Below are 25,802 nucleotides of genomic sequence, written 5' to 3'. Positions count from 1 at the left end.
GATAAATGCTGCAGTTCTCACAGTGACCACCAGATGGCATAGAGATAAATACTGCAGTTCTCACAGTGACCACCAGATGGCACAGAGATAAATGCTGCAGATCTCACAGTCACCACCAGATGGCACAGAGATAAATGCTGCAGATCTCACAGTCACCACCAGATGGCACAGAGATAAATGCTGCAGATCTCACAGTCACCACCAGATGGCACAGAGATAAATGCTGCAGATCTCACAGTCACCACCAGATGGCACAGAGATAAATGCTGCAGGTGGTGACTGTGAGATCTGCAGCATTTATCTCTGTGCCATCTGGTGGTCACTGTGTGATCTGCAGCATTTATCTCTGTGCCATCTGGTGGTCACTGTGAGATCTGCAGCATTTATCTCTGTGCCATCTGGTGGTCACTGTGTGATCTGCAGCATTTATCTCTGTGCCATCTGGTGGTCACTGTGAGATCTGCAGCATTGATCTCTGTGCCATCTGGTGGTCACTGTGAGATCTGCAGCATTTATCTCTGTGCCATCTGGTGGTGACTGTGAGATCTGCAGCATTTATCTCTGTGCCATCTGGTGGTCACTGTGTGATCTGCAGCATTGATCTCTGTGCCATCTGGTGGTCACTGTGAGATCTGCAGCATTGATCTCTGTGCCATCTGGTGGTGACTGTGAGATCTGCAGCATTTATCTCTGTGCCATCTGGTGGTCACTGTGAGATCTGCAGCATTGATCTCTGTGCCATCTGGTGGTCACTGTGAGATCTGCAGCATTGATCTCTGTGCCATCTGGTGGTCACTGTGAGATCTGCAGCATTGATCTCTGTGCCATCTGGTGGTGACTGTGAGATCTGCAGCAGGCATTACTTTTGATGCCGCTGTTTTCTCTGGTGGAGCTATAATGACCGGTGGATTATTACGCTGCGCCTCGATGATCACATGATCATATCACGGGGAGATGATTGCACGGCCATAATGATGCCATGTGATGGCTGCGGCTGGTGATGACATCATACAGCAGCCATGTGATGTCACCCTGAACTATGTATCCCTTCCACCGTAATTAACCCCTTGTGACCGCTCATGTCTGATGTTACTGAGAAGAATTGCGCTACTTCCGCGCTCCCTGACTGTTGTCGGTTTCCTCCCTGTCGTGAGTCCTCGGTGCAGCGCTGCTGATGCACCGGGAGGCTCAGGATGAGCTCTCGCTCGTTACCTCTGTGGCGGGCTCGACTGCCGGACGCGCTGCCTCCTCCTGTGTGGGGGGCTCCTCTGCCTTCAGGCGGGGGCTCTGCCAGCCGGCGCTCAGGCTGTGGCCCGCGTGCTTCAGCAGGTGGCGCTGCAGAGACTTCTTGCGGATGAAGCGGTCCCGGCAGTAGGGGCACTCGTAGGGCCGCTCGCCCGTGTGCCTGCGCACGTGCGCCACCAGGTCGGTCTTGCGGCTGAAGCTCTTGGTGCAGCAGGAGCAGTGGAAGGGCTTGTGGCCGGCGTGGCTCCACAGGTGGGTGGTGAGCGTGGAGTTCTGCCGGAAGCTGCGGCCGCACTGCTGGCAGGTGTATGGCCGCTCCTCCGTGTGCGTCCTGCGGTGGGCGCTCAGGTGCTGCTTCTTGGCGAAGCTCTTGGCGCAGACGCCGCAGCGGTGCGGCCGGTCCTGGCAGTCGCCCGTCTGGTGGTTCAGGAAGTCGATGAGGCGGCTCCAGCTCTCCCCGCACCGAGCGCAGGTGTGAGAGTGACCCCCGCTGTCCAGGGTCTCCGGGGCGGCATCTGTCCTGCAGGAGGCGGGGGACGGGGAGCGGGGGCCCGAAGGACCGGACGCCTGCAGATCTGTCCGCTGTCCGGAGTGACGCTTCACTAACCGCAAAGATCTTCTGGTGCCCCGGACCCCCGGAGGACCGGCGCCCCCAACACCCCCCGCAGCGTCCTCCACCGCAGCACACCGCCCCCCGCTCCACACAGCGCCACCGTTCACCATCCGCTCACCTGAAGACACAAAGACACCAGTCACCACCAAAGCTGCAGCCACAATAAGGCCTTATCACATGTCTTTTCCTCCAGTCACCTCCAAAGCTGCAGTCACTATTCTGCTGTTACATCATGTCTTATCCTCCAGTCACCTCCAGAGCTGCAGTCACTATTCTACTGTTAGATCGTGTCTTATCCTCCAGTCACCTCCAGAGCTGCAGTCACTCTTCTGCTGTTACATCATGTCTTATCCCCCACTCACCTCCAGAGCTGCAGTCACTATTCTGCTGTTACATCACGTCTTATCCTCCAGTCACCTCCAGAGCTGCACTCACTATTCTGCTGTTACATCGTGTCTTATCCTCCAACTCTTTTATTTTACAAAATTATCAAAATTACACTCAGAAACAAACCACAATACATAAACTAAAGAAAACCAACATAGACAGACATAAAATGTGCAAAACATGCGCAAACAACTGAAAGTCCAAATCCTTTCCTTGTCCCCCACTGAGCTCGGCAGCTTAGGGTCCCCCAGCAGGAATCCACTTAAAAGAGAATACAAAGAAACATAAACCCCACTCCCCACTCTCACTCCATTCACCCCCATTCACCCCCATTCACACCTCACCGATTTTACTAGTTTACTATTTACAATTTTACTATTTACAAAAACCAAACGAAAATAACCCTTTCCTGGCCCTCCGCCTTGAAAAAAACAAGAACTCTGCCACTTTGGCCGACAAACCTTACCTCCTATTACACAGCAAAGATTTTTTTTTTTTTTTTTTTTTTTTTTTTTTTTTTTCCCTCTCCCACACATGGCAACAAGTTCGCAGCCTTTTTTCCCACCACCTTGCACCGCAGGTCCTACAAGTTTGTAGCCTTGTCACTGCAAAATCTGGTCCACGAAAGTTTATGGCCTTTTGATTCCACACGAAAATTATTTCCAGGGTCCGCAGAGTCTACTTCTCCTGCCCTGCTCCTCTGCTCCTTCATGTTGCTCTTGGCATCCGGTCATCCATCCACCACCCCCCATGCACCCCCCTCCCAACCTGACTACACCCCATCCACACATTCTAACTAAAAAAACAAAAAAACGTGTGTTATATGTTTTTCCTTTTACCAAAGCACAACCAAAAGACATTTTCCAAAACTCTCAAGACCATCCCATCTACTTACGCATTAATATACAAACTAAACACAGCATTTACATACCCAAGGCCCAAGTTTGGCACCTGTAAGCCCAATATCCATTATATGTCCTGTTTTTAAAACAAAAAGCTAAGGTGGCATGCACCAGCCCACCACCAGGAAAACGGGGTTCTAGAGGCTCCATCCCTCACTAACACATTCATCCTATCCCTCAAGAACTAAGACTGTCCCTACTTCTGTCCCTAAAAAAAGAAACCTGTCCCTATCTGTCCCTACCTGCCCCTACTCTACCTAACTTATCATAACTAACTCTCTATCTGTCCCTCAGTGCCTGTCCCTCCCTGTCCCTATCTGCCCATACTTCTGTCCCTAACACACCCAGTGAAACTTATGCTATCCCTACCCTCATTCACACGGAGCTAGCTCTCCCTTGAGTGCGTTTTTAAAAGGAGAGGCCTCTCCAAAGCCAAGAGGCCTTCCTCACACCCAACCTTTCGAACTCCAAAGAACGGACCTTCACCAGGTCACCCAAGATGTTTCCTACCACCTCATCCCTTGGGAGGGTTTTTTTCCGCGTCGTAACTAGGCACCGTGCATTCCAAGTGTGGAACCTAACCGCTGCACTGACTAGGAATAAAGTGCACGGGTCCCGGCCACCCAGGGATCTGAACGCTCCATAGGCCCATTCAGTGTAGGAGAGGGACGCCAGCCGCGGCCAACGTATGGAGGCACCCACCCTGTTGTAAACCTCTGCATTAAAGGGACAATGAAGCAGGAAGTGCTCCATGCTTTCCAGCACGTCGCCACACTCCTCACGAGGGCAACCCCGGTCATCGGAGTTCCTGCACTTCAAGTTGTCCCTTACATACAGCCTCCCGTGGAAGCAACGCCAGGTCAAGTCCCAAAACTTCATGGGGATCCGCTTAGAATTTAAAAGCCCCAGCCCGACCTCCAGATCCCGGCCTGGGCAATCCTTAAGGGCCAGGGGCTTCTGGAAATGGGTCAACAGGACCCTCCTGTCAAGGCACTGCCTCGACATGGTCCTGATTTCCCACATTCCCAGACCCCACCGGCGGATCACCTTCAGAACCGGGGTAGCGTAAGCCGGAAGATGCCCATGAGGTGTGCGTAGGTCCTTCACCCGCCCTCCTGTCTCCCATTCCTGGAAGAAAGGCCAAAGCCAACCCTTGCAGGAGACTACCCACGGAGGAGCCCTCTCTAGCCAGAGGTTGGAGATGTTAGTCTTAAGAAAGGTGTTTACTAGAAACACCACCGGGTTGACCATACCCAACCCGCCTAGTCTCCTCGTACGGTATGTAACCTCCCTCTTGATTAGGTTAAGCCTATTCCCCCATAACAATTGGAAGAACAGGCTATAGACCCGCGTCCAGAGAGGTTCCGGCAAGATGCACACACTGCCCAGGTATATCAATAAAGGTAGCAGATAGCCTTTAGCCAGGGCAACCCTTTCCCTCAGGGTTAAAGACCAACCCTTCCATTGGTCCACCTTTTGGGCGGCGATCTTAAGTCTGCCCTCCCAATTTTGCTGGGGGTAGTCCCCGGGGCCAAATTCGATGCCTAGAATTTTGGCGGTGGCCTGGGGCCCTGGAAGGGTGTCCGGGAGATCAAAACTAGGATCTCCCCCTCCCAGCCAGAGACTTTCACACTTATCCCGGTTGATCATGGACCCGGATGCCTCCGAGTAGCGCACTACTTCCGACATGACCCAGTCCGCCTCCCCTCTCGAGGATACGAACAGGGAAACATCATCGGCGTACGCCACCACCCTCAGAGAGGAGCCAGAGCCCGCCCGGTCCATCCCGACTCCCGCCAACGGTCCACGATCTACCCTCCTTAAGAAGGGATCGATCGCGAACACGTATAAAAGCGGGCTCAGCGGACAGCCCTGACGGACCCCAGAACCCACCTCAAAAGGACGACCTGACCAACCATTCACCAGCGGAAAAGTCTCAGCCCCTTGGTACAAGATCTCTAACCATTTTACAAACCTCCCAGGCAGACCATACCTCAAAAGGACGGACCAGAGGTACTCGTGGTTGACCCGGTCAAAGGCTTTCGCTTGATCTAATGACAGCAAGTACCCCTTCCAGTGACCTGCCCTACCCTGCTCCACTGCCTCTCGGACACCGAGCACAGCACTAAAAGTACTGCGGCCTGGAACAGAGCAATGCTGGGCCCCTGAAAGGAGCCGGGGTGCAAACTTCACCAGCCGATTAAACAGCACCTTGGCCAGAACCTTCCGGTCCGTATCGAGAAGCGCTATGGGACGCCAGTTCTCGATTCGGGACGGATCCTTACCCTTTGACAGAATAATGAGGGCTGACTTCCTCATTGAGCCGGGAAGAGTGCCCGAGGAGAGACACTCATTAAAGACCCCTGTCAAGAGGGGGACCAAGGAGTCCCTAAAAGTCTTATAGAACTCAGATGTTAAGCCATCCGGACCTGGCGATTTCTTGAGCCGAAGCCCATCAATGGCCAGTCTCACTTCCTCTTCCCTGATTTCTTCTGCCAAAACACCAAGAGAGGGGTCACCCCCTGGCTCAGGGATGGCTTCAGCCAGGAAAGCCGACATCCTGTCCCGATCCAGATCCTTCTTTTCCAAGAGGTGTGAGTAGAAGGATCTGACCACCTCCAGGATCCCTGATTTGGATCTGTTCAGGGACCCCGTACTGTCGATCAGTCCTGTCACCATCTTACAATTCACTGACATCTTACAGTTTCTGTAAGGGTCGGGCGAGCGGTACTTCCCGAAGTCCCTCTCAAAAACCAAAGATGTGTGCCTATCATACTGACACCTCTTGAGCAAAGATTTCACTCTGGAGATTTCCTCTCGGTCACCTCCAGTCGAGACAAGCTGCTCGAGTTTCCTCCCCAGAGCCTGGTACAAGCGGTGCCTGTTCAGACTCCTGAGGCTCGAGAGCTGACGGAAGAACCCCGCCACCCGCTTTTTGAAGATCTCCCACCACTCTGACTTACTACTACAGAGATCCAACAGCGGTACCTGGCTCTGAAGAAAATCCTCGAAGGATTGTCTCACCTCCGCTTCTTCCAGCAGGGACGAATTGAGCTTCCACAGCCCTCTTCCCATCCGAGGAGTCTCTGCAACATTCAGAGAAAAGAAAATTAGACAGTGATCGGAGAACTCCACCTCAACGGCGGACACAGCAGAAAAGATGGCGTCCTCCTTCAAAAAAAACCTGTCTATTCTAGACCTACAGCTACCCCTATGGTAGGTGAAACCTCCGTGACCTGGGGTGTGCCGGATGTGGGCATCCACCAGGCGAGCTTCACTGGCTATGCTATTCAACGCGACGCTATCATAAGCCAGGCGATCTCCGGGACCCCCCCGGTCACGGGACCTCGTAATGGTGTTGAAGTCCCCACCGAAGACCACCTGTCGGCTCGTAAAAAGAAAGGGCTTGATCCTCAGGAAGAGACATTTGCGGTCCCACTTGGACTGCGGGCCGTAGATGTTGATGAGCCGGAGCTCTTGTCCCCTCATGAAGACATCTAGGATCAGGCACCTCCCCATTTCCAACTCAGTAACCCGTCGGCATTCAACTGCTGCAGTCTTAAAAAGGACTGCCACCCCGCTATACGGCTCGGCCGCAAGAGACCAGTATGAGGGCCCGCACCTCCACTCCCTCCGTGCTTTATAGATGGCCCCCATGTCTGTTAGTCTGGTCTCTTGCAAGAATAAAATTTCTGCCTCAATCCGGGAGAAAAAATCAAAGGCCGTGAAGCGAGCCGCATCTGACTTAATGCTGGCGACATTAATAGACGCCAGCGTCAACGGGGCGAGTTCAGCCATCATGGGTGATCGAGTTGGATGGCCAATTTCTTCCCTACCCCGCTATTACCTCCTCCTGGGGAGGGGTCAGACACCTTCCTTTTCAGGGAAGCTCCCGACGTGTCCATCCCACCCCCCCCGGTGTCCTCGCCCCCGGGTTCCAGGTCTGTCCCCCCCTCAGGAGGAGCAATGCCCCCTGAGGGACGGACTCCGCCATCCCCCGAAGGACCCTCCGGTGTTACCCCCGGCCCAGTACCCTCGTCTTGCGGTTCATCATCTGAACCCCCGAGGGCGCTGAACCGGTTGGAGAGTCTGATCAGAGGGGGGTCAGCGGGCCCTTCCGTATGCACCCTTGTGGTCGGGGGCGGGGGGGACTTTGAAGGCTTGTCAGCCTTCCTCCCCACCGCTTTGCGCTTGGCACGCCTGGTTTTGCCACCTGGTGCTGTAGGCTGCTCTTGGACATCCTCATCAACACTTTCATACTGAGAGGAATTGTCCGAGTCAGCCGCTTTCTCCTCTCTCTCCATCCTCCTGATCTCCTCACTCACCGCACTCTCCCCCAGGGCCTCAGAGGCTTTGGCCACGGGCCTGGAGGGAGGAGCAGGCATCACCCCGGTTGCCCGAGGCTCCACCTCTCCCTTACCTCCCTGGCGTTTTTCCTGCCTCCGCTGGTACGCGGGGCCCCTTGCAGCATTGCCCTTCCTCACTGGCCCCTCAGCCCTTCCCCCTTCGCCACCACCTGCCACGGCAGAAGCAGCGCCACCGGGGGTTGCCCCCCCGCGGTCTCCCCCCACCGGGCCTGTGGCGGCATTAGAGAAAGAGCGAGGGCAGCGGCTGAGAGGGTGACCCAGGTCACCACACAGGTGGCACCGAATGTCTTTGCACAAGGCAGCCAGGTGACCTACCCCACCACACAACGCGCACTTCTGCACCTTGCAGTTGGCGCTGAAGTGAGTGGGGTCGCCGCACTTGTGGCAGACCTTCGGTTGCCCCTGGTAGAAGACCAGGATCCTGTCCCTTCCCAGGAACGCCGAGGAAGGGATGTGGGTGACCGTGCCGCCGGAAACCTTCAATTTGACCATGAAGGTCCAGCCCCCCGACCAGATGCCAAACTCGTCCCTGTTCTTTTTTGGGACCTCGGTGACCTCCCCGTAACGGGAAAGCCACGTCATGATGTCCACGCCTGCGAGTGACTCGTTACATGTAACCACGGTCACTCGCTTGACGGAATTTTGGCGAGACACCGCTTGAGCCACGAAGTCTCGCCATCCGGGCTCTTCTCGCACCAGCTCGTAGTTTGACCAGAAGAGCTCAAGCCCCTCTGGCCGCACGAAGCTGACGTCGAAGAAACGGGACGCCGAAGGGTGTATCAGGGCAAAGATGTCATTCGCCCCGAAGCCCATCTTAAGGAGGAGCTCCACCACCTTGCTCCTAGGTGGACAAGCTTCACTGCCCCCCCACCTAAGACGGACCACATTCCTTCTTGGTGGCCCCTGCCCGGCTGTGGGGAGAGACCAAACAGTCCCTCCCTCCCTTTGATTTTGGAAGGCTGCTAGGCCATGTCTCTCTATCCAGAAAGACAGGTCCACTGTCCTCCCCTCTACCATGATCGATCTTTCTCCCCTTTGGAGGGCCTCCAGGAAACGGCGGTGCAAACCGCCGTCCCCGGAGCCCGGAGGCGAGGAGACCCCCCCGGAACCACCCCGACCCCCAGCCGCGACCCCCGCATAATTACGTTGGGGCCTCGCGGCTGGGGGGGCAGACGGGCCAGCCCTCCCACCACTACCACCACTTGTGCCAGCACCCTCATTCACTCTCCCGTTCACTCTTTTATTATTTCCACTCGCTCCGGCACTCACTCCAGCATTTACTGCCACATTCACACTCGCACTCACTCCCTCATCCATATCGCTCACATCACCATTTATGTCCTCAAACAGCTCTTCAAAAATATCTCCTATCTCACTCCCACTCTCACTTCCAGATAGACCACTATTTACATTAGCAGACTTGGTGTTGCAGTACCCCTGCCTGCCTGCTGGGGGCCCTGACTGGCCAGTGCTCTGCTCCTTGGAGCTGCTGGCACTGCTCCAACTCTTGTCCAGGAGTGCCGCTGCCCCTTTAAATACCTCCGAGCAGAGCGCACTCAGTACGCCCTGCCCGAGCCTGGGAGCAGCAGCAGCTCCTGGGTTCTCTGGCTCCACTTTTTTTCCTTTTTGCGGTGTCTTTGCACTGAGGACAGGGACGGCCACTGCCACCGCACCCTGCCCTCTGCTGTTCGCCCCCGCCGGCTTCCCAAGGAGCGCCAGAGCCCCCGCACCACCAGATGGAGGTAAGCGGGCTGGGGACCCCGACAACTCCCTACCGACTTTTGGGGGCACTATGCTGCTTGAGGGGGTAGGCGGGACAGGAGGCAGTGGGCCCGCCAAGGCCACGCCCCCCCCGCCAGCCGCAGCCACCCCGGGCAGAGCAGTGACCCCTTGCGAGGCCACGCCCTCCCCAGGTGACGCGGGCACAGCGGGCGGGACAGCGGCCGAGGAGGACACGCCCCCCCCGCATGCCGCAGCCTTTGCAGGCTGGGCAACACTCGGGGAGGCCACGCCCCCCTCACGGACTGTCACTGCGCCCCTGAACCCACCACTTGATGTTGGCAGGGCTGGCCACTCCCCCTCATCGCCCAGCGGCGGCGGTGCCCCCAGCACGGACCCCTTTTTGGGTCTACGCACCGGGGACCCCGCTCTTGCCACGGGCGCCGTCAGAGGAGCTACCAGCCCCTTGCATTTTTTTAGCTGCTGCTTCACAGCAGCCTCCACGCCCTTTCTAGGTCTCTGGACCCCCATAAGTGGACCAGACTTAACGGACCCGTGCGTGGGGGATCCAGAGACCCCAGCACTCACCGCCGGAGGTGCGGTCCTGGCTGTACCCGTGCTGAGCGCCAGGCCAGCCCCCCCTGCCACCGGGGACTGAGCCCGGACACCACTACTGCCAATACCGCCAGCGGCTGTTACACCACTGGCACCAGCACCGACCTCCATGTCGCTGCCTGAACCCTCACCGCCACCACCAGATGTGACGGTAAGGTCCAGGCACACATCACTCTGCCCGCGCCCCCGCTGCGGACCCACCACAGGGCCCGAGCCGGGGTGGGCAGCGGGTTCCATACAGCGGGACAGAGGGGCCCCGGAAAGAGGGACAAACATAAGTTTGTCAGCCACGGTGTTTTTTGGCTTGCGCTTGTTTTTTTTCTTTTTCCTCTTTCCGGTTGCCTCGTCCTCAGGGCAGACCTCATCCCCAAAGAGCAGTGTGCCAAACCGCTCTGGGGACTCGATCTGCCTCACCTGTTGTAGGACGAGGCAGCCCCCCTCACTACTACTGTCCCCACTCCCACCAGCCTCCCCCTCGCCCCCACTTTCCTCCGAGTAACTGGAGTCCGGTGGGAGAGCCACTTGCTCAGGGGCCACCCCGCTGCATGTTACCTGGGTGTTGTTGCTCACCAGGCCTTCAGGTGGGGCAGGCGTAGATGTTCCGCCATCCTCCTCCTCCTCCTCTTGGCCCTCCACCTGGCAGGGGCCTCCCGACCCCCCAGGAGACCCTCCGGTCATGGCTCTAAACCGGTCATCGTTTTTCAGTTTCTCTGCAAAGGGGCCGCTCCCACTCAGGATAGCTGCCCGTATCTCCTCCAAGGCCCTGATAGCCCCCTTCAGCCTCTCCACCGTGGCGGAGACCTCAGCTCGTCTCGAGGCGGGGAGCCGGTTCTTAGCCACCGCTCGTGCTCCCCTTAACTCCTCCCGGAGTTTTCTCAGCTGTTTGGCGGCCTCCTCATATTCGCAGAGGTGCGCATGGATGCGGGAGGCGTAGATGGTGGATGGCTCTCCCTCAGCTCTGGAGCCCCAGATGTTGGGGGGCTCTGCCACTGCACCTCTGCTCTGGGCCGCCACTCCTCCGGGAGGAGGAGCCGCCACGGTACCAGCTTCGGGGGGCCCGGTGTCCCGGGGCTCCTGGGTCCTGCGACCCCCTCTCTCCTGGCTCCGTCTCTTCCCCATCTCCCTGGGACTGGCTGGCTGCACCCTGGCCTCCGGATGGTGCTGAGGCCCCCCACCCCCAGCTGGCTTGCCGGAGGGTGGGAGCCAGGGGCACAGCCCCGGCGCTCAGTCCCAGGGAAAGTCCTCTTTCCTGGGAAGGGGGCAGATGGAAAGTCCTTGCAGGAAAAAACCTCCCTTCCCAGGAGCTTAGCAAGGCCCTAGCCTGCAGACGCTCAGCACAGATGCTCCTCCCCTTCCTGGGCGTGCTCTATCCTCCAGTCACCTCCAGAGCTGCAGTCACTATTCTGCTAACAGTGGCTCATTACGGGGTCGTCCACGATCAGACACTGCCGCGCTCACGTCCCTGTTCGGATGTGATTGGCGTCGTGCCGCCCCTTTAAGGTTGTGTGCTGCGGTTGCACCGTGACCTGATTTGCTGACATTGCAGCACAATGCGGCAGTGAGCGTCGCGGTCAGAGTCGCCCTGGGGCAGAGATCTTCCCACGTCCTGGGTGTCATCGCCCCCATGTGCAGCAATCTCTCACCTGCAGCCTCGAGGCTCCGCCCCTTCCCGCACTCCATCATCACCGCCATCTCCGGGGCCGGAAACGTCAGTCCTGTGTGCAGAGAGGGAAGCGTGACATCACTGCGCTCCACCCCCGCAGAGCGTGACATCACTGCGCCCCACACAGCGTGACACCACTGCGACCCACCCCCGCACAGCGTGACACCACTGCGCCCCACCCCCGCAGAGCGTGACACCACTGCGCCCCACCCCCGCAGAGCGTGACACCACTGCGCCCCACCCCCGCACAGCGTGACACCACTGCGCCCCACCCCCGCAGAGCGTGACACCACTGCGCCCCACCCCCGCAGAGCGTGACACCACTGCTCCCCACCCCCGCACAGCGTGACACCACTGCGCCCCACCCCCGCAGAGCGTGACATCACTGCGCCCCACCCCCGCAGAGCGTGACACCACTGCGCCCCACCCCCGCACAGCGTGACACCACTGCGCCCCACCCCCGCAGAGCGTGACACCACTGCGCCCCACCCCCGCAGAGCGTGACACCACTGCGCCCCACCCCCGCAGAGCGTGACACCACTGCGCTCCACCCCCGCAGAGCGTGACACCACTGCGCCCCACACAGCGTGACACCACTGCGCCCCACCCCCGCAGAGCGTGACACCACTGCGCCCCACCCCCGCAGAGCGTGACACCACTGCGCCCCACCCCCGCAGAGCGTGACACCACTGCGCCCCACCCCCGCACAGCGTGACACCACTGCGCCCCACCCCCGCAGAGCGTGACATCACTGCGCCCCACCCCTGCAGAGCGTGACACCACTGCGCCCCACCCCCGCACAGCGTGACACCACTGCGCCCCACCCCCGCAGAGCGTGACACCACTGCGCCCCACCCCCGCAGAGCGTGACACCACTGCGCCCCACCCCCGCAGAGCGTGACATCACTGCGCCCCACCCCCGCAGAGCGTGACACCACTGCACCCCACCCCCGCACAGCGTGACACCACTGCGCCCCACCCCCGCAGAGCGTGACACCACTGCGCCCCACCCCCGCAGAGCGTGACACCACTGCGCCCCACCCCCGCACAGCGTGACACCACTGCGCCCGACCCCCGCACAGCGTGACACCACTGCGCCCCACCCCCGCAGAGCGTGACACCACTGCGCCCCACCCCCGCAGAGCGTGACACCACTGCGCCCCACCCCCGCAGAGCGTGACACCACTGCGCCCCACCCCCGCACAGCGTGACACCACTGCGCCCCACCCCCGCAGAGCGTGACACCACTGCGCCCCACCCCCGCAGAGCGTGACACCACTGCGCCCCACCCCCGCACAGCGTGACACCACTGCGCCCCACCCCCGCAGAGCGTGACATCACTGCGCCCCACCCCCGCAGAGCGTGACACCACTGCGCCCCACCCCCGCACAGCGTGACACCACTGCGCCCCACCCCCGCAGAGCGTGACACCACTGCGCCCCACCCCCGCAGAGCGTGACACCACTGCGCCCCACCCCCGCAGAGCGTGACACCACTGCGCTCCACCCCCGCAGAGCGTGACACCACTGCGCCCCACACAGCGTGACACCACTGCGCCCCACCCCCGCAGAGCGTGACACCACTGCGCCCCACCCCCGCAGAGCGTGACACCACTGCGCCCCACCCCCGCAGAGCGTGACACCACTGCGCCCCACCCCCGCACAGCGTGACACCACTGCGCCCCACCCCCGCAGAGCGTGACATCACTGCGCCCCACCCCTGCAGAGCGTGACACCACTGCGCCCCACCCCCGCACAGCGTGACACCACTGCGCCCCACCCCCGCAGAGCGTGACACCACTGCGCCCCACCCCCGCAGAGCGTGACACCACTGCGCCCCACCCCCGCAGAGCGTGACATCACTGCGCCCCACCCCCGCAGAGCGTGACACCACTGCACCCCACCCCCGCACAGCGTGACACCACTGCGCCCCACCCCCGCAGAGCGTGACACCACTGCGCCCCACCCCCGCAGAGCGTGACACCACTGCGCCCCACCCCCGCACAGCGTGACACCACTGCGCCCGACCCCCGCACAGCGTGACACCACTGCGCCCCACCCCCGCAGAGCGTGACACCACTGCGCCCCACCCCCGCAGAGCGTGACACCACTGCGCCCCACCCCCGCAGAGCGTGACACCACTGCGCCCCACCCCCGCACAGCGTGACACCACTGCGCCCCACCCCGCACAGCGTGACACCACTGCGCCCCACCCCCGCAGAGCGTGACACCACTGCGCCCCACCCCCGCAGAGCGTGACACCACTGCGCCCCACCCCCGCACAGCGTGACACCACTGCGCCCCACCCCCACAGAGCGTGACATCACTGCGCCCCACCCCCGCACAGCGTGACACCACTGCGCCCCACCCCCGCAGAGCGTGACACCACTGCGCCCCACCCCCGCAGAGCGTGACATCACTGCACCCCACCCCCGCACAGAGTGACACCACTGCGCCCCACCCCCGCAGAGCGTGACATCACTGCGCCCCACCCCCGCAGAGCGTGACACCACTGCGCCCCACCCCCGCAGAGCGTGACACCACTGCGCCCCACCCCCGCAGAGCGTGACACCACTGCGCCCCACCCCCGCAGAGCGTGACATCACTGCGCCCCACCCCCGCACAGCGTGACACCACTGCGCCCCACCCCCGCACAGCGTGACACCACTGCGCCCCACCCCCGCAGAGCGTGACACCACTGCGCCCCACACAGCGTGACACCACGGCCTCGGGTTCTTACCCACAGACGTCAGGTTGCGGTAGTTGTCGGCCATCACTTCTCTGTACAGATCTTTCTGCTGAGAGCAGAGACCGCGCCACTCCTCCTCCGAGAACCGCACCGCCACGTCCTCGAAGGTGACCGCCCCCTGAGCGACACAAGGGCATCATAACAGACAGGGGTAGATGTCACTATCAGGGGGGTCTCTGTCACTATCAGGGGGTCTCTGTCACTATATCCAGGGGTCTGTCACTATCCGAGGGTCTCTGTCACTATATCCAGGGGTGTCACTATCCGGGGGTCTCTGTCACTATTGGGGAGTCTGTCATTAATGGGGGGGTCTCTGTCGCTATCCGGGGATCTCTATCACTATTGGGGGCTCTGTCGCTATCAGTGTCTCTGTCACTATCCGGGGGTCTCTGTCGCTATTAGGGGGGTCTGTCAGTATCGGGGCAGTCTCTGTCGCTATATCCAGGGGTCTGTCACTATCCGGGGGTCTCGGTCACTATCGGGAGGTCTCTGTCACTATCCGGGGGTCTCTGTCACTATATCCAGGGGTCTGTCACTATCCGGGGGTCTCTGTCACTATATCCAGGGGTCTGTCACTATCCGGGGGTCTCTGTCACTATTGGGGAGTCTGTCATTATTGGGGGGGTCTCTGTCGCTATCCGGGGATCTCTGTCAATATTGGGGGCTCTGTCGCTATCAGTGTCTCTGTCACTATCCGGGGGTCTCTGTCGCTATTAGGGGGGTCTGTCAGTATCGGGGCAGTCTCTGTCGCTATATCCAGGGGTCTCTGTCACTATCAGGGGTTCTCTGTCGCTATCGGGGGGTCTCGGTCACTATCGGGAGGTCTCTGTCACTATCCGGGGGTCTCTGTCACTATTGGGGAGTCTGTCATTATTTGGGGGTCTCTGTCGCTATATCCGGGGGTCTCTGTCATTATTGGGGGGGTCTCTGTCGCTATCCGGGGATCTCTGTCACTATTGGGGGCTCTGTCGCTATCAGTGTCTCTGTCACTATCCGGGGGTCTCTGTCGCTATTGGGGGGGTCTGTCAGTATCGGGGCAGTCTCTGTCGCTATATCCGAGGTGTCTCTGTTGCTATTAGGGGGTCTGTGTCGCTATTAGGGGGGGTCACTGTAACTATCCGGGGGTCTCTGTCACTATCGGGGGGGTCTCTGCCACTATCGGGGGGTCTCTGCCGCTATCGGGGGTCTGTCGCTATCGAGGGGTCTCTGTCGCTATTAGAGGGGTCTCTGTCGCTATTAGAGGGTCTCTGTCACTATCGGGGGGTCTCTGTCACTATATCCAGGGATCTCTGTCACTATCAGGGGGTCTCTGTCGTTATTAGGGGGGTCTCTGTCACTATCGGGGGTCTCTGTCGCTATTAGGGCATCTCTGTGCTTTCGGGGGGTCTCTGTCGCTATTAGGGATCTCTGTCGCTATATCCGGGGGTCTCTGTCAGTATCGGCGGGTCTCTGTCGCTATATCCGGGGGTCTCTTCTGTCACTATATCCAGGGATCTCTGTCACTGTCGGGGCGTCTCTGTCGCTATCGGGGGGTCTCTGTCCTATCGGTAGGTCTCTGTCACTATCGGGGGGTCTCTGTCACCATCCGGGGGTCTCTGTCGCTATCGGGGGGGTCTCTGTCACTATATCCGGGGTCTCTGTCGCTATCGGGGGGTCTCTGTCGCTATAGGGGGGTCTCTGTCACTATTAGAGGGTCTCTGTCGCTATTAGGGGGTCTCTGTCGCTATATCCAGGGGTATCTGTCAGTAATGGGGGGGTCTCTGTCAGTATCGGGGGGTCTCTGTCACTATTAGGGGGTCTCTGTCGCTATATCCGGGGGTCTCTTCTGTCACTATATCCAGGGATCTCTGTCACTGTCCGGGCGTCTCTGTCGCTATCGGGGGGTCTCTGTCCTATCGGGGGGTCTCTGTCACTATCGGGGGGTCTCTGTCACCATCCGGGGGTCTCTGTCGCTATCGGGGGGGTCTCTGTCACTATATCTGGGGTCTCTGTCGCTATCGGGGGGTCTCTGTCGCTATAGGGGGGTCTCTGTCACTATTAGAGGGTCTCTGTCGCTATTAGGGGGTCTCTGTCGCTATATCCAGGGGTATCTGTCAGTAATGGGGGGGTCTCTGTCGCTATCGGGGGGTCTCTGTCGCTATCGGGGGGTCTCTGTCGCTATCAGGGGGGTCTCTGTCGCTATCGGGGGGTCGCTGTCGCTATTAGGGGGTCTCTGTCGCTATCGGGGGCTCTCTGTCGCTATCGGGGGGTCACTGTAACTATCCGGGGGTCTCTGCCACTATCGGGGGGTCTGTCGCTATCGAGGGGTCTCTGTCGCTATTAGAGGGGTCTCTGTCGCTATTAGAGGGTCTCTGTCACTATCGGGGGCTCTCTGTCGCTATCGGGGGGTCACTGTAACTATCCGGGGGTCTCTGTCACTATCGGGGGGTCTCTGCCACTATCGGGGGGTCTCTGCCGCTATCGGGGGGGTCTGTCGCTATCGAGGGGTCTCTGTCAATATTAGAGGGTCTCTGTCGCTATTAGGGGGTCTCTGTCGCTATATCCAGGGGTATCTGTCAGTAATGGGGGGGTCTCTGTCGCTATCGGGGGGTCTCTGTCGCTATTAGGGGTCTCTGTCGCTATATCCGGGGGTCTCTGTCGGTATCGGGGGGTCTCTGTCACTATTAGGGGGTCTCTGTCGCTATATCCGGGGGTCTCTTCTGTCACTATATCCAGGGATCTCTGTCACTGTCCGGGCGTCTCTGTCGCTATCGGGGGGTCTCTGTCCTATCGGGGGGGTCTCTGTCACCATCCGGGGGTCTCTGTCGCTATCGGGGGGGTCTCTGTCACTATATCCGGGGTCTCTGTCGCTATCGGGGGGTCTCTGTCGCTATAGGGGGGTCTCTGTCAATATTAGAGGGTCTCTGTCGCTATATCCAGGGGTATCGGTCAGTAATGGGGGGTCTCTGTCGCTATCGGGGGGTCTCTGTCGCTATCGGGGGGTCTCTGTCGCTATCAGGGGGGTCTCTGTCACCATCCGGGGGTCTCTGTCGCTATCGGGGGGGTCTCTGTCACTATATCCGGGGTCTCTGTCGCTATCGGGGGGTCTCTGTCGCTATAGGGGGGTCTCTGTCACTATTAGAGGGTCTCTGTCGCTATTAGGGGGTCTCTGTCGCTATATCCAGGGGTATCTGTCAGTAATGGCGGGGTCTCTGTCGCTATCGGGGGGTCTCTGTCGCTATCAGGGGGGTCTCTGTCGCTATCAGGGGGGTCTCTGTCGCTATCGGGGGGTCGCTGTCGCTATTAGGGGGTCTCTTTCGCTATCGTGGGCTTTCTGTCGCTATCGCGGGGTCACTGTAACTATCCGGGGGTCTCTGTCACTATCGGGGGGTCTCTGCCACTATCGGGGGGTCTCTGCCGCTATCGGGGGGTCTGTCGCTATCGAGGGGTCTCTGTCGCTATTAGAGGGGTCTCTGTCGCTATTAGAGGGTCTCTGTCACTATCGGGGGGTCTCTGTTGCTATATCCGGGGGTCTCTTCTGTCACTATATCCAGGGATCTCTGTCACTGTCCGGGCGTCTCTGTCGCTATCGGGGGGTCTCTGTCCTATCGGGGGGGTCTCTGTCACCATCCGGGGGTCTCTGTCGCTATCGGGGGGGTCTCTGTCACTATATCCGGGGTCTCTGTCGCTATCGGGGGGTCTCTGTCGCTATAGGGGGGTCTCTGTCAATATTAGAGGGTCTCTGTCGCTATATCCAGGGGTATCGGTCAGTAATGGGGGGTCTCTGTCGCTATCGGGGGGTCTCTGTCGCTATCAGGGGGGTCTCTGTCGCTATCAGGGGGGTCGCTGTCGCTATCAGGGGGTCTCTGTCGCTATCAGGGGGGTCTCTGTCGCTATCAGGGGGGTCTCTGTTGCTATCAGGGGGGTCTCTGTCGCTATCGGGGGGTCTCTGTCGCTATCGGGGGGTCTCTGTCGCTATCGGGGGGTCTCTGTCGCTATCAGGGGGGGTCTCTGTTGCTATCCGGGGGTCTCTGTCGCTATCAGGGGGTCTCTGTCGCTATCAGGGGGTCTCTGTTGCTATTGGGGGGTCTCTGTCGCTATGGGGGGTCTCTGTCGCTATCCGGGGTCTCTGTCACTATCAGGGGGTCTCTGTCGCTATTAGGGGGGTCTCTGTCATTATGGGGGGTCTCTGTTGCTATCAGGGGGGTCTCTGTCACTATCGGGGGGTCTCTGTCGCTATCGGGGGGTCTCTGTCACTATCAGGGGGGTCTATGTCGCTATCGGGGGGTCTATGTCACTATCAGGGGGGTCTCTGTCGCTATCAAGGGGGTCTCTGTCGCTATCAGGGGGGTCTCTGTCACTATCGGGGGGTCTCTGTCACTATCAGGGGGGTCTATGTCGCTATTAGGGGGTCTATGTCACTATCAGGGGGGTCTCTGTCACTATGGGGGGTCTCTGCCGCTATCAGGGGGTCTCTGTCGCTATCAGGGGGGTCTCTGTCACTATCGGGGGGTCTCTGTCACTATCGGGGGGTCTCTGTCGCTATCGGGGGGTCTCTGTCACTATCAGGGGGGTCTATGTCGCTATCGGGGGGACTATGTCGCTATCGGGGGGTCTCTGTCACTATCAGGGGGTCTCTGTCACTATCGGGGGGTCTCTGTCACTATATCTGGGGGTATCTGTCACTATCAGGGGGTCTCTGTCGCTATCGGGGGGTCTCTGTCGCTATATCCGGGGGTCGCTGTCGCTATCAGGGGGGTCTCTGTCGCTATATCTGCGGGTCTCTGTCACTATCAGGGGGTCTCTGTCGCTATCGGGGGGTCTCTGTCACTATCAGGGGGTCTCTGTCGCTATCGGGGGGTCTCTGTCACTATCAGGGGGTCTCTGTCACTATCAGGGGGTCTCTGTCGCTATATCTGGGGGTATCTGTCACTATCAGGGGGTCTCTGTCGCTATCGGGGGGTCTCTGTCACTATCAGGGAGGTCTCTGTCGCTATCAGGGGGGTCTCTGTCGCTATATCCGGGGGTCGCTGTCGCTATTAGGGGGTCTCTGTCGCTATCGGGGGGGTCTCTGTCACTATCAGGGAGGTCTCTGTCGCTATCAGGGGGGTCTCTGTCGCTATATCCGGGGGTCTCTGTCGCTATCAGGGGGGTCTCTGTCGCTATCAGGGGGGTCTCTGTCGCTATCAGGGGGGTCTCTGTCGCTATATCTGGGGGTCTCTGTCGCTATCAGGGGGGTCTCTGTCGCTATATCTGGGGGTCTCTGTCACTATCAGGGGGTCTCTGTCGCTATCGGGGGGTCTCTGTCGCTATATCTGGGGGTCTCTGTCACTATCAGGGGGTCTCTGTCGCTATCGGGGGGTCTCTGTCACTATCAGGGGGTCTCTGTCACTATCGGGGGGTCTCTGTCGCTATATCTGGGGGTATCTGTCACTATCACGGGGTCTCTGTCGCTATCGGGGGGTCTCTGTCACTATCAGGGAGGTCTCTGTCGCTATCAGGGGGGGTCTCTGTCGCTATATCCGGGGGTCGCTGTCGCTATATCTGGGGGTCTCTGTCACTATCAGGGGGTCTCTGTCACTATCAGGGGGGTCTCTGTCGCTATCAGGGGGGTCTCTGTCGCTATTAGGGGGGTCTCTGTCGCTATCGGGGGGTCTCTGTCACTATCAGGGGGGTCTATGTCGCTATCAGGGGGTCTCTGTCGCTATTAGGGGGGTCTCTGTCGCTATCGGGGGGTCTCTGTCACTATCAGGGGGGTCTCTGTCGCTATCGGGGGGTCTCTGTCGCTATCGGGGGGGTCTATGTCGCTATCGGGGGGTCTCTGTCACTATCAGGGGGTCTCTGTCGCTATCGGGGGGTCTCTGTCGCTATCAGGGGGGTCTGTCGCTATCAGGGGGTCTCTGTCACTATCAGGGGGTCCCTGTCGCTATCGGGGGGTCTCTGTCGCTATTGGGGGGTCTCTGTCGCTATTAGGGGGTCTCTGTCGCTATCGGGGGGTCTCTGTCACTATCAGGGGGTCTCTGTCGCTATCGGGGGGTCTCTGTCACTATCAGGGAGGTCTCTGTCGCTATCGGGGGGTCTCTATCACTATCAGGGGGGTCTCTGTCGCTATCGGGGGGTCTCTGTCACTATCAGGGGGTCTCTGTCGCTATCGGGGGGTCTCTGTCACTATCAGGGAGGTCTCTGTCGCTATATCAGGGGGTCGCTGTCGCTATTAGGGGGGTCTCTGTCGCTATATCCGGGGGTCGCTGTCGCTATTAGGGGGTCTCTGTCACTATCCGGGGGTCTCTGTCGCTATTAGGGGGTCTCTGTCGCTATCGGGGGGTCTCTGTCGCTATTAGGGGGTCTCTGTCGCTATCAGGGGGGTCTCTGTCGCTATATCCGGTGGTCTCTGTTGCTATCAGGGGGTCTCTGTCGCTATCGGGGGGTCTCTGTCGCTATTAGGGGGTCTCTGTCGCTATCGGGGGGGTCTCTGTCACTATCAGGGAGGTCTCTGTCGCTATCAGGGGGGTCTCTGTCGCTATATCCGGGGGTCTCTGTCGCTATCAGGGGGGTCTCTTTCGCTATATCTGGGGGTCTCTGTCGCTATCAGGGGGGTCTCTGTCGCTATATCTGGGGGTCTCTGTCGCTATCAGGGGGGTCTCTGTCGCTATATCTGGGGGTCTCTGTCACTATCAGGGGGTCTCTGTCGCTATCGGGGGGTCTCTGTCGCTATATCTGGGGGTCTCTGTCACTATCAGGGGGTCTCTGTCACTATCGGGGGGTCTCTGTCACTATATCTGGGGGTATCTGTCACTATCAGGGGGTCTCTGTCGCTATCGGGGGGTCTCTGTCACTATCAGGGAGGTCTCTGTCGCTATCAGGGGGGTCTCTGTCGCTATATCCGGGGGTCGCTGTCGCTATCAGGGGGGTCTCTGTCGCTATATCTGCGGGTCTCTGTCACTATCAGGGGGTCTCTGTCGCTATCGGGGGGTCTCTGTCGCTATATCTGGGGGTCTCTGTCACTATCAGGGGGTCTCTGTCGCTATCGGGGGGTCTCTGTCACTATCAGGGGGTCTCTGTCACTATCAGGGGGTCTCTGTCGCTATATCTGGGGGTATCTGTCACTATCAGGGGGTCTCTGTCGCTATCGGGGGGTCTCTGTCGCTATCAGGGAGGTCTCTGTCGCTATCAGGGGGGTCGCTGTCGCTATTAGGGGGTCTCTGTCGCTATCGGGGGGGTCTCTGTCACTATCAGGGAGGTCTCTGTCGCTATCAGGGGGGTCTCTGTCGCTATATCCGGGGGTCTCTGTCGCTATCAGGGGGGTCTCTGTCGCTATCAGGGGGGTCTCTGTCGCTATATCTGGGGGTCTCTGTCGCTATCAGGGGGGTCTCTGTCGCTATATCTGGGGGTCTCTGTCACTATCAGGGGGTCTCTGTCGCTATCGGGGGGTCTCTGTCGCTATATCTGGGGGTCTCTGTCACTATCAGGGGGTCTCTGTCGCTATCGGGGGGTCTCTGTCACTATCAGGGGGTCTCTGTCACTATCGGAGGGTCTCTGTCGCTATATCTGGGGGTATCTGTCACTATCAGGGGGTCTCTGTCGCTATCGGGGGGTCTCTGTCACTATCAGGGAGGTCTCTGTCACTATCGGGGGGGTCTCTGTCGCTATATCCGGGGGTCGCTGTCGCTATATCTGGGGGTCTCTGTCACTATCAGGGGGTCTCTGTCACTATCAGGGGGGTCTCTGTCGCTATCAGGGGGGTCTCTGTCGCTATTAGGGGGGTCTCTGTCGCTATCGGGGGGTCTCTGTCACTATCAGGGGGGTCTATGTCGCTATCGGGGGGTCTCTGTCGCTATTAGGGGGGTCTCTGTCGCTATCGGGGGGTCTCTGTCACTATCAGGGGGGTCTCTGTCGCTATCGGGGGGTCTCTGTCGCTATCGGGGGGGTCTATGTCGCTATCGGGGGGTCTCTGTCACTATCGGGGGGTCTCTGTCGCTATCGGGGGGTCTCTGTCGCTATTGGGGGGTCTCTGTCGCTATCAGGGGGTCTCTGTCGCTATCGGGGGTCTCTGTCACTATCAGGGGGTCTCTGTCGCTATCGGGGGGGTCTCTGTCACTATCAGGGAGGTCTCTGTCGCTATCGGGGGGGTCTCTGTCACTATCAGGGGGGTCTCTGTCGCTATCGGGGGGTCTCTGTCACTATCAGGGGGTCTCTGTCGCTATCGGGGGGTCTCTGTCACTATCAGGGAGGTCTCTGTCGCTATATCAGGGGGTCGCTGTCGCTATTAGGGGGGTCTCTGTCGCTATATCTGGGGGTCGCTGTCGCTATTAGGGGGTCTCTGTCACTATCCGGGGGTCTCTGTCGCTATTAGGGGGTCTCTGTCGCTATCGGGGGGTCTCTGTCGCTATATCTGGGGGTCTCTGTCACTATCAGGGGGTCTCTGTCGCTATCGGGGGGTCTCTGTCACTATCAGGGAGGTCTCTGTCGCTATCAGGGGGGTCTCTGTCGCTATATCCGGGGGTCGCTGTCGCTATCAGGGGGGTCTCTGTCGCTATATCTGGGGGTCTCTGTCACTATCAGGGGGTCTCTGTCGCTATCAGGGGGTCTCTGTCACTATTAGGGGGGTCTCTGTCGCTATATCTGGGGGTCGCTGTCGCTATTAGGGGGTCTCTGTCACTATCCGGGGGTCTCTGTCGCTATCAGGGGGGTCTCTGTCGCTATATCCGGGGGTCGCTGTCGCTATTAGGGGGTCTCTGTCACTATCCGGGGGTCTCTGTCGCTATTAGGGGGTCTCTGTCGCTATCGGGGGGTCTCTGTCGCTATTAGGGGGTCTCTGTCACTATCCGGGGGTCTCTGTCGCTATTAGGGGGTCTCTGTCGCTATCGGGGGGTCTCTGTCGCTATTAGGGGGGTCTCTGTCGCTATCGGGGGGTCTCTGTCGCTATATCTGGGGGTCTCTGTCACTATCAGGGGGTCTCTGTCGCTATCGGGGGGTCTCTGTCGCTATCGGGGGGTCTCTGTCGCTATCGGGGGGTCTCTGTCACTATATCTGGGGGTATTTGTCACTATCAGGGGGTCTCTGTCGCTATCGGGGGGTCTCTGTCACTATCAGGGAGGTCTCTGTCGCTATCAGGGGGGTCTCTGTCGCTATATCCGGGGGTCGCTGTCGCTATCAGGGGGGTCTCTGTCGCTATATCTGGGGGTCTCTGTCACTATCAGGGGGTCTCTGTCTCTATCGGGGTGTCTCTGTCGCTATATCTGGGGGTCTCTGTCACTATCAGGGGGTCTCTGTCGCTATCGGGGGGTCTCTGTCGCTATATCTGGGGGTATCTGTCACTATCACGGGGTCTCTGTCGCTATCTGGGGGTCTCTGTCGCTATATCTGGGGGTATCTGTCACTATCAGGGGGTCTCTGTCGCTATCGGGGGGTCTCTGTCACTATCAGGGAGGTCTCTGTCGCTATCAGGGGGGTCTCTGTCGCTATATCCGGGGGTCGCTGTCGCTATTAGGTGGTCTCTGTCGCTATCGGGGGGGTCTCTGTCACTATCAGGGAGGTCTCTGTCGCTATCAGGGGGGTCTCTGTCGCTATATCCGGGGGTCTCTGTCGCTATCAGGGGGGTCTCTGTCGCTATATCTGGGGGTCTCTGTCGCTATCAGGGGGGTCTCTGTCGCTATCAGGGGGTCTCTGTCGCTATATCTGGGGGTCTCTGTCGCTATCAGGGGGGTCTCTGTCGCTATATCTGGGGGTCTCTGTCACTATAAGGGGGTCTCTGTCGCTATCGGGGGGTCTCTGTCGCTATATCTGGGGGTCTCTGTCACTATCGGGGGGTCTCTGTCGCTATCGGGGGGTCTCTGTCGCTATCGGGGGGTCTCTGTCACTATCGGGGGGTCTCTGTCGCTATATCTGGGGGTATCTGTCACTATCAGGGGGTCTCTGTCGTTATCGGGGGGTCTCTGTCACTATCAGGGAGGTCTCTGTCACTATCGGGGGGTCTCTGTCGCTATATCTGGGGGTATCTGTCACTATCAGGGAGGTCTCTGTCACTATCAACGGGGTCTCTGTCGCTATATCTGGGGGTATCTGTCACTATCAGGGAGGTCTCTGTCGCTATCAGGGGGGTCTCTGTCGCTATATCCGGGGGTCGCTGTCGCTATCAGGGGGGTCTCTGTCGCTATATCTGGGGGTCTCTGTCACTATCAGGGGGTCTCTGTCGCTATCAGGGGGGTCTCTGTCACTATCAGGGAGGTCTCTGTCGCTATCAGGGGGGTCTCTGTCGCTATATCCGGGGGTCTCTGTCGCTATATCTGGGGGTATCTGTCACTATCAGGGGGTCTCTGTCACTATCGGGGGGTCTCTGTCGCTATATCTGGGGGTCTCTGTCACTATCGGGGGGTCTCTGTCGCTATCGGGGGGTCTCTGTCACTATCGGGGGGTCTCTGTCGCTATCGGGGGGTCTCTGTCGCTATCAGGGGGGTCTCTGTCGCTATATCCGGGGGTCGCTGTCGCTACTAGGGGGTCTCTGTCACTATCGGGGGGTCTCTGTCGCTATATCTGGGGGTATCTGTCACTATCAGGGAGGTCTCTGTCGCTATCAGGGGGGTCTCTGTCGCTATCAGGGGGGTCTCTGTCGCTATATCCGGGGGTCGCTGTCGCTATCAGGGGGGGTCTCTGTCGCTATATCTGGGGGTCTCTGTCACTATCAGGGGGTCTCTGTCGCTATCAGGGGGGTCTCTGTCACTATCAGGGAGGTCTCTGTCGCTATCAGGGGGGTCTCTGTCGCTATATCCGGGGGTCTCTGTCGCTATATCTGGGGGTCTCTGTCACTATCAGGGGGTCTCTGTCACTATCGGGGGGTCTCTGTCGCTATATCTGGGGGTCTCTGTCACTATCGGGGGGTCTCTGTCGCTATCGGGGGGTCTCTGTCACTATCGGGGGGTCTCTGTCGCTATCAGGGGGGTCTCTGTCGCTATATCCGGGGGTCGCTGTCGCTATTAGGGGGTCTCTGTCACTATCGGGGGGTCTCTGTCGCTATATCTGGGGGTATCTGTCACTATCGGGGGGTCTCTGTCGCTATCGGGGGGTCTCTGTCACTATCAGGGGGGTCTCTGTCGCTATATCCGGGGGTCGCTGTCGCTATTAGGGGGTCTCTGTCACTATCCGGGGGTCTCTGTCGCTATTAGGGGGTCTCTGTCGCTATCGGGGGGTCTCTGTCGCTATTAGGGGGTCTCTGTCACTATCCGGGGGTCTCTGTCGCTATTAGGGGGTCTCTGTCGCTATCGGGGGGTCTCTGTCGCTATTAGGGGGGTCTCTGTCGCTATTAGGGGGTCTCTGTCGCTATATCTGGGGGTCTCTGTCACTATCAGGGGGTCTCTGTCGCTATCGGGGGGTCTCTGTCACTATCAGGGGGTCTCTGTCACTATCGGGGGGTCTCTGTCACTATATCTGGGGGTATTTGTCACTATCAGGGGGTCTCTGTCGCTATCGGGGGGTCTCTGTCACTATCAGGGAGGTCTCTGTCGCTATCAGGGGGGTCTCTGTCGCTATATCCGGGGGTCGCTGTCGCTATCAGGGGGGTCTCTGTC

At 59.3% G+C, this 25,802-nt stretch overlaps 1 protein-coding gene across 1 annotated transcript in view; it reads right to left on the bottom strand.

Annotated features, from left to right (window-relative positions):
• LOC141072453 (uncharacterized) overlaps positions 1–25,802 on the bottom strand; it is a 46,987-nt gene that overhangs the window by 16,392 nt on the left and 4,793 nt on the right. The window contains exons 2-4 of the mRNA XM_073559730.1: positions 14,251–14,377; positions 11,492–11,563; positions 1,213–1,976 (exon numbers count right to left, since the gene is read on the bottom strand). Of these exons, the coding sequence (XP_073415831.1) occupies positions 1,213–1,976; positions 11,492–11,563; positions 14,251–14,377 (963 nt within the window). The remainder of the gene's footprint in view (positions 1–1,212; positions 1,977–11,491; positions 11,564–14,250; positions 14,378–25,802) is intronic.

The sequence above is a fragment of the Dendrobates tinctorius genome, unplaced genomic scaffold (assembly GCF_039654945.1).
Source record: "Dendrobates tinctorius isolate UK_male_01 unplaced genomic scaffold, ASM3965494v1 ptg000273l, whole genome shotgun sequence".
NCBI lineage: Eukaryota > Metazoa > Chordata > Amphibia > Anura > Dendrobatidae > Dendrobates > Dendrobates tinctorius.
Note: the sequence above shows the minus strand (reverse complement) of the source record. Positions and strands in the feature narration are given on the sequence as shown.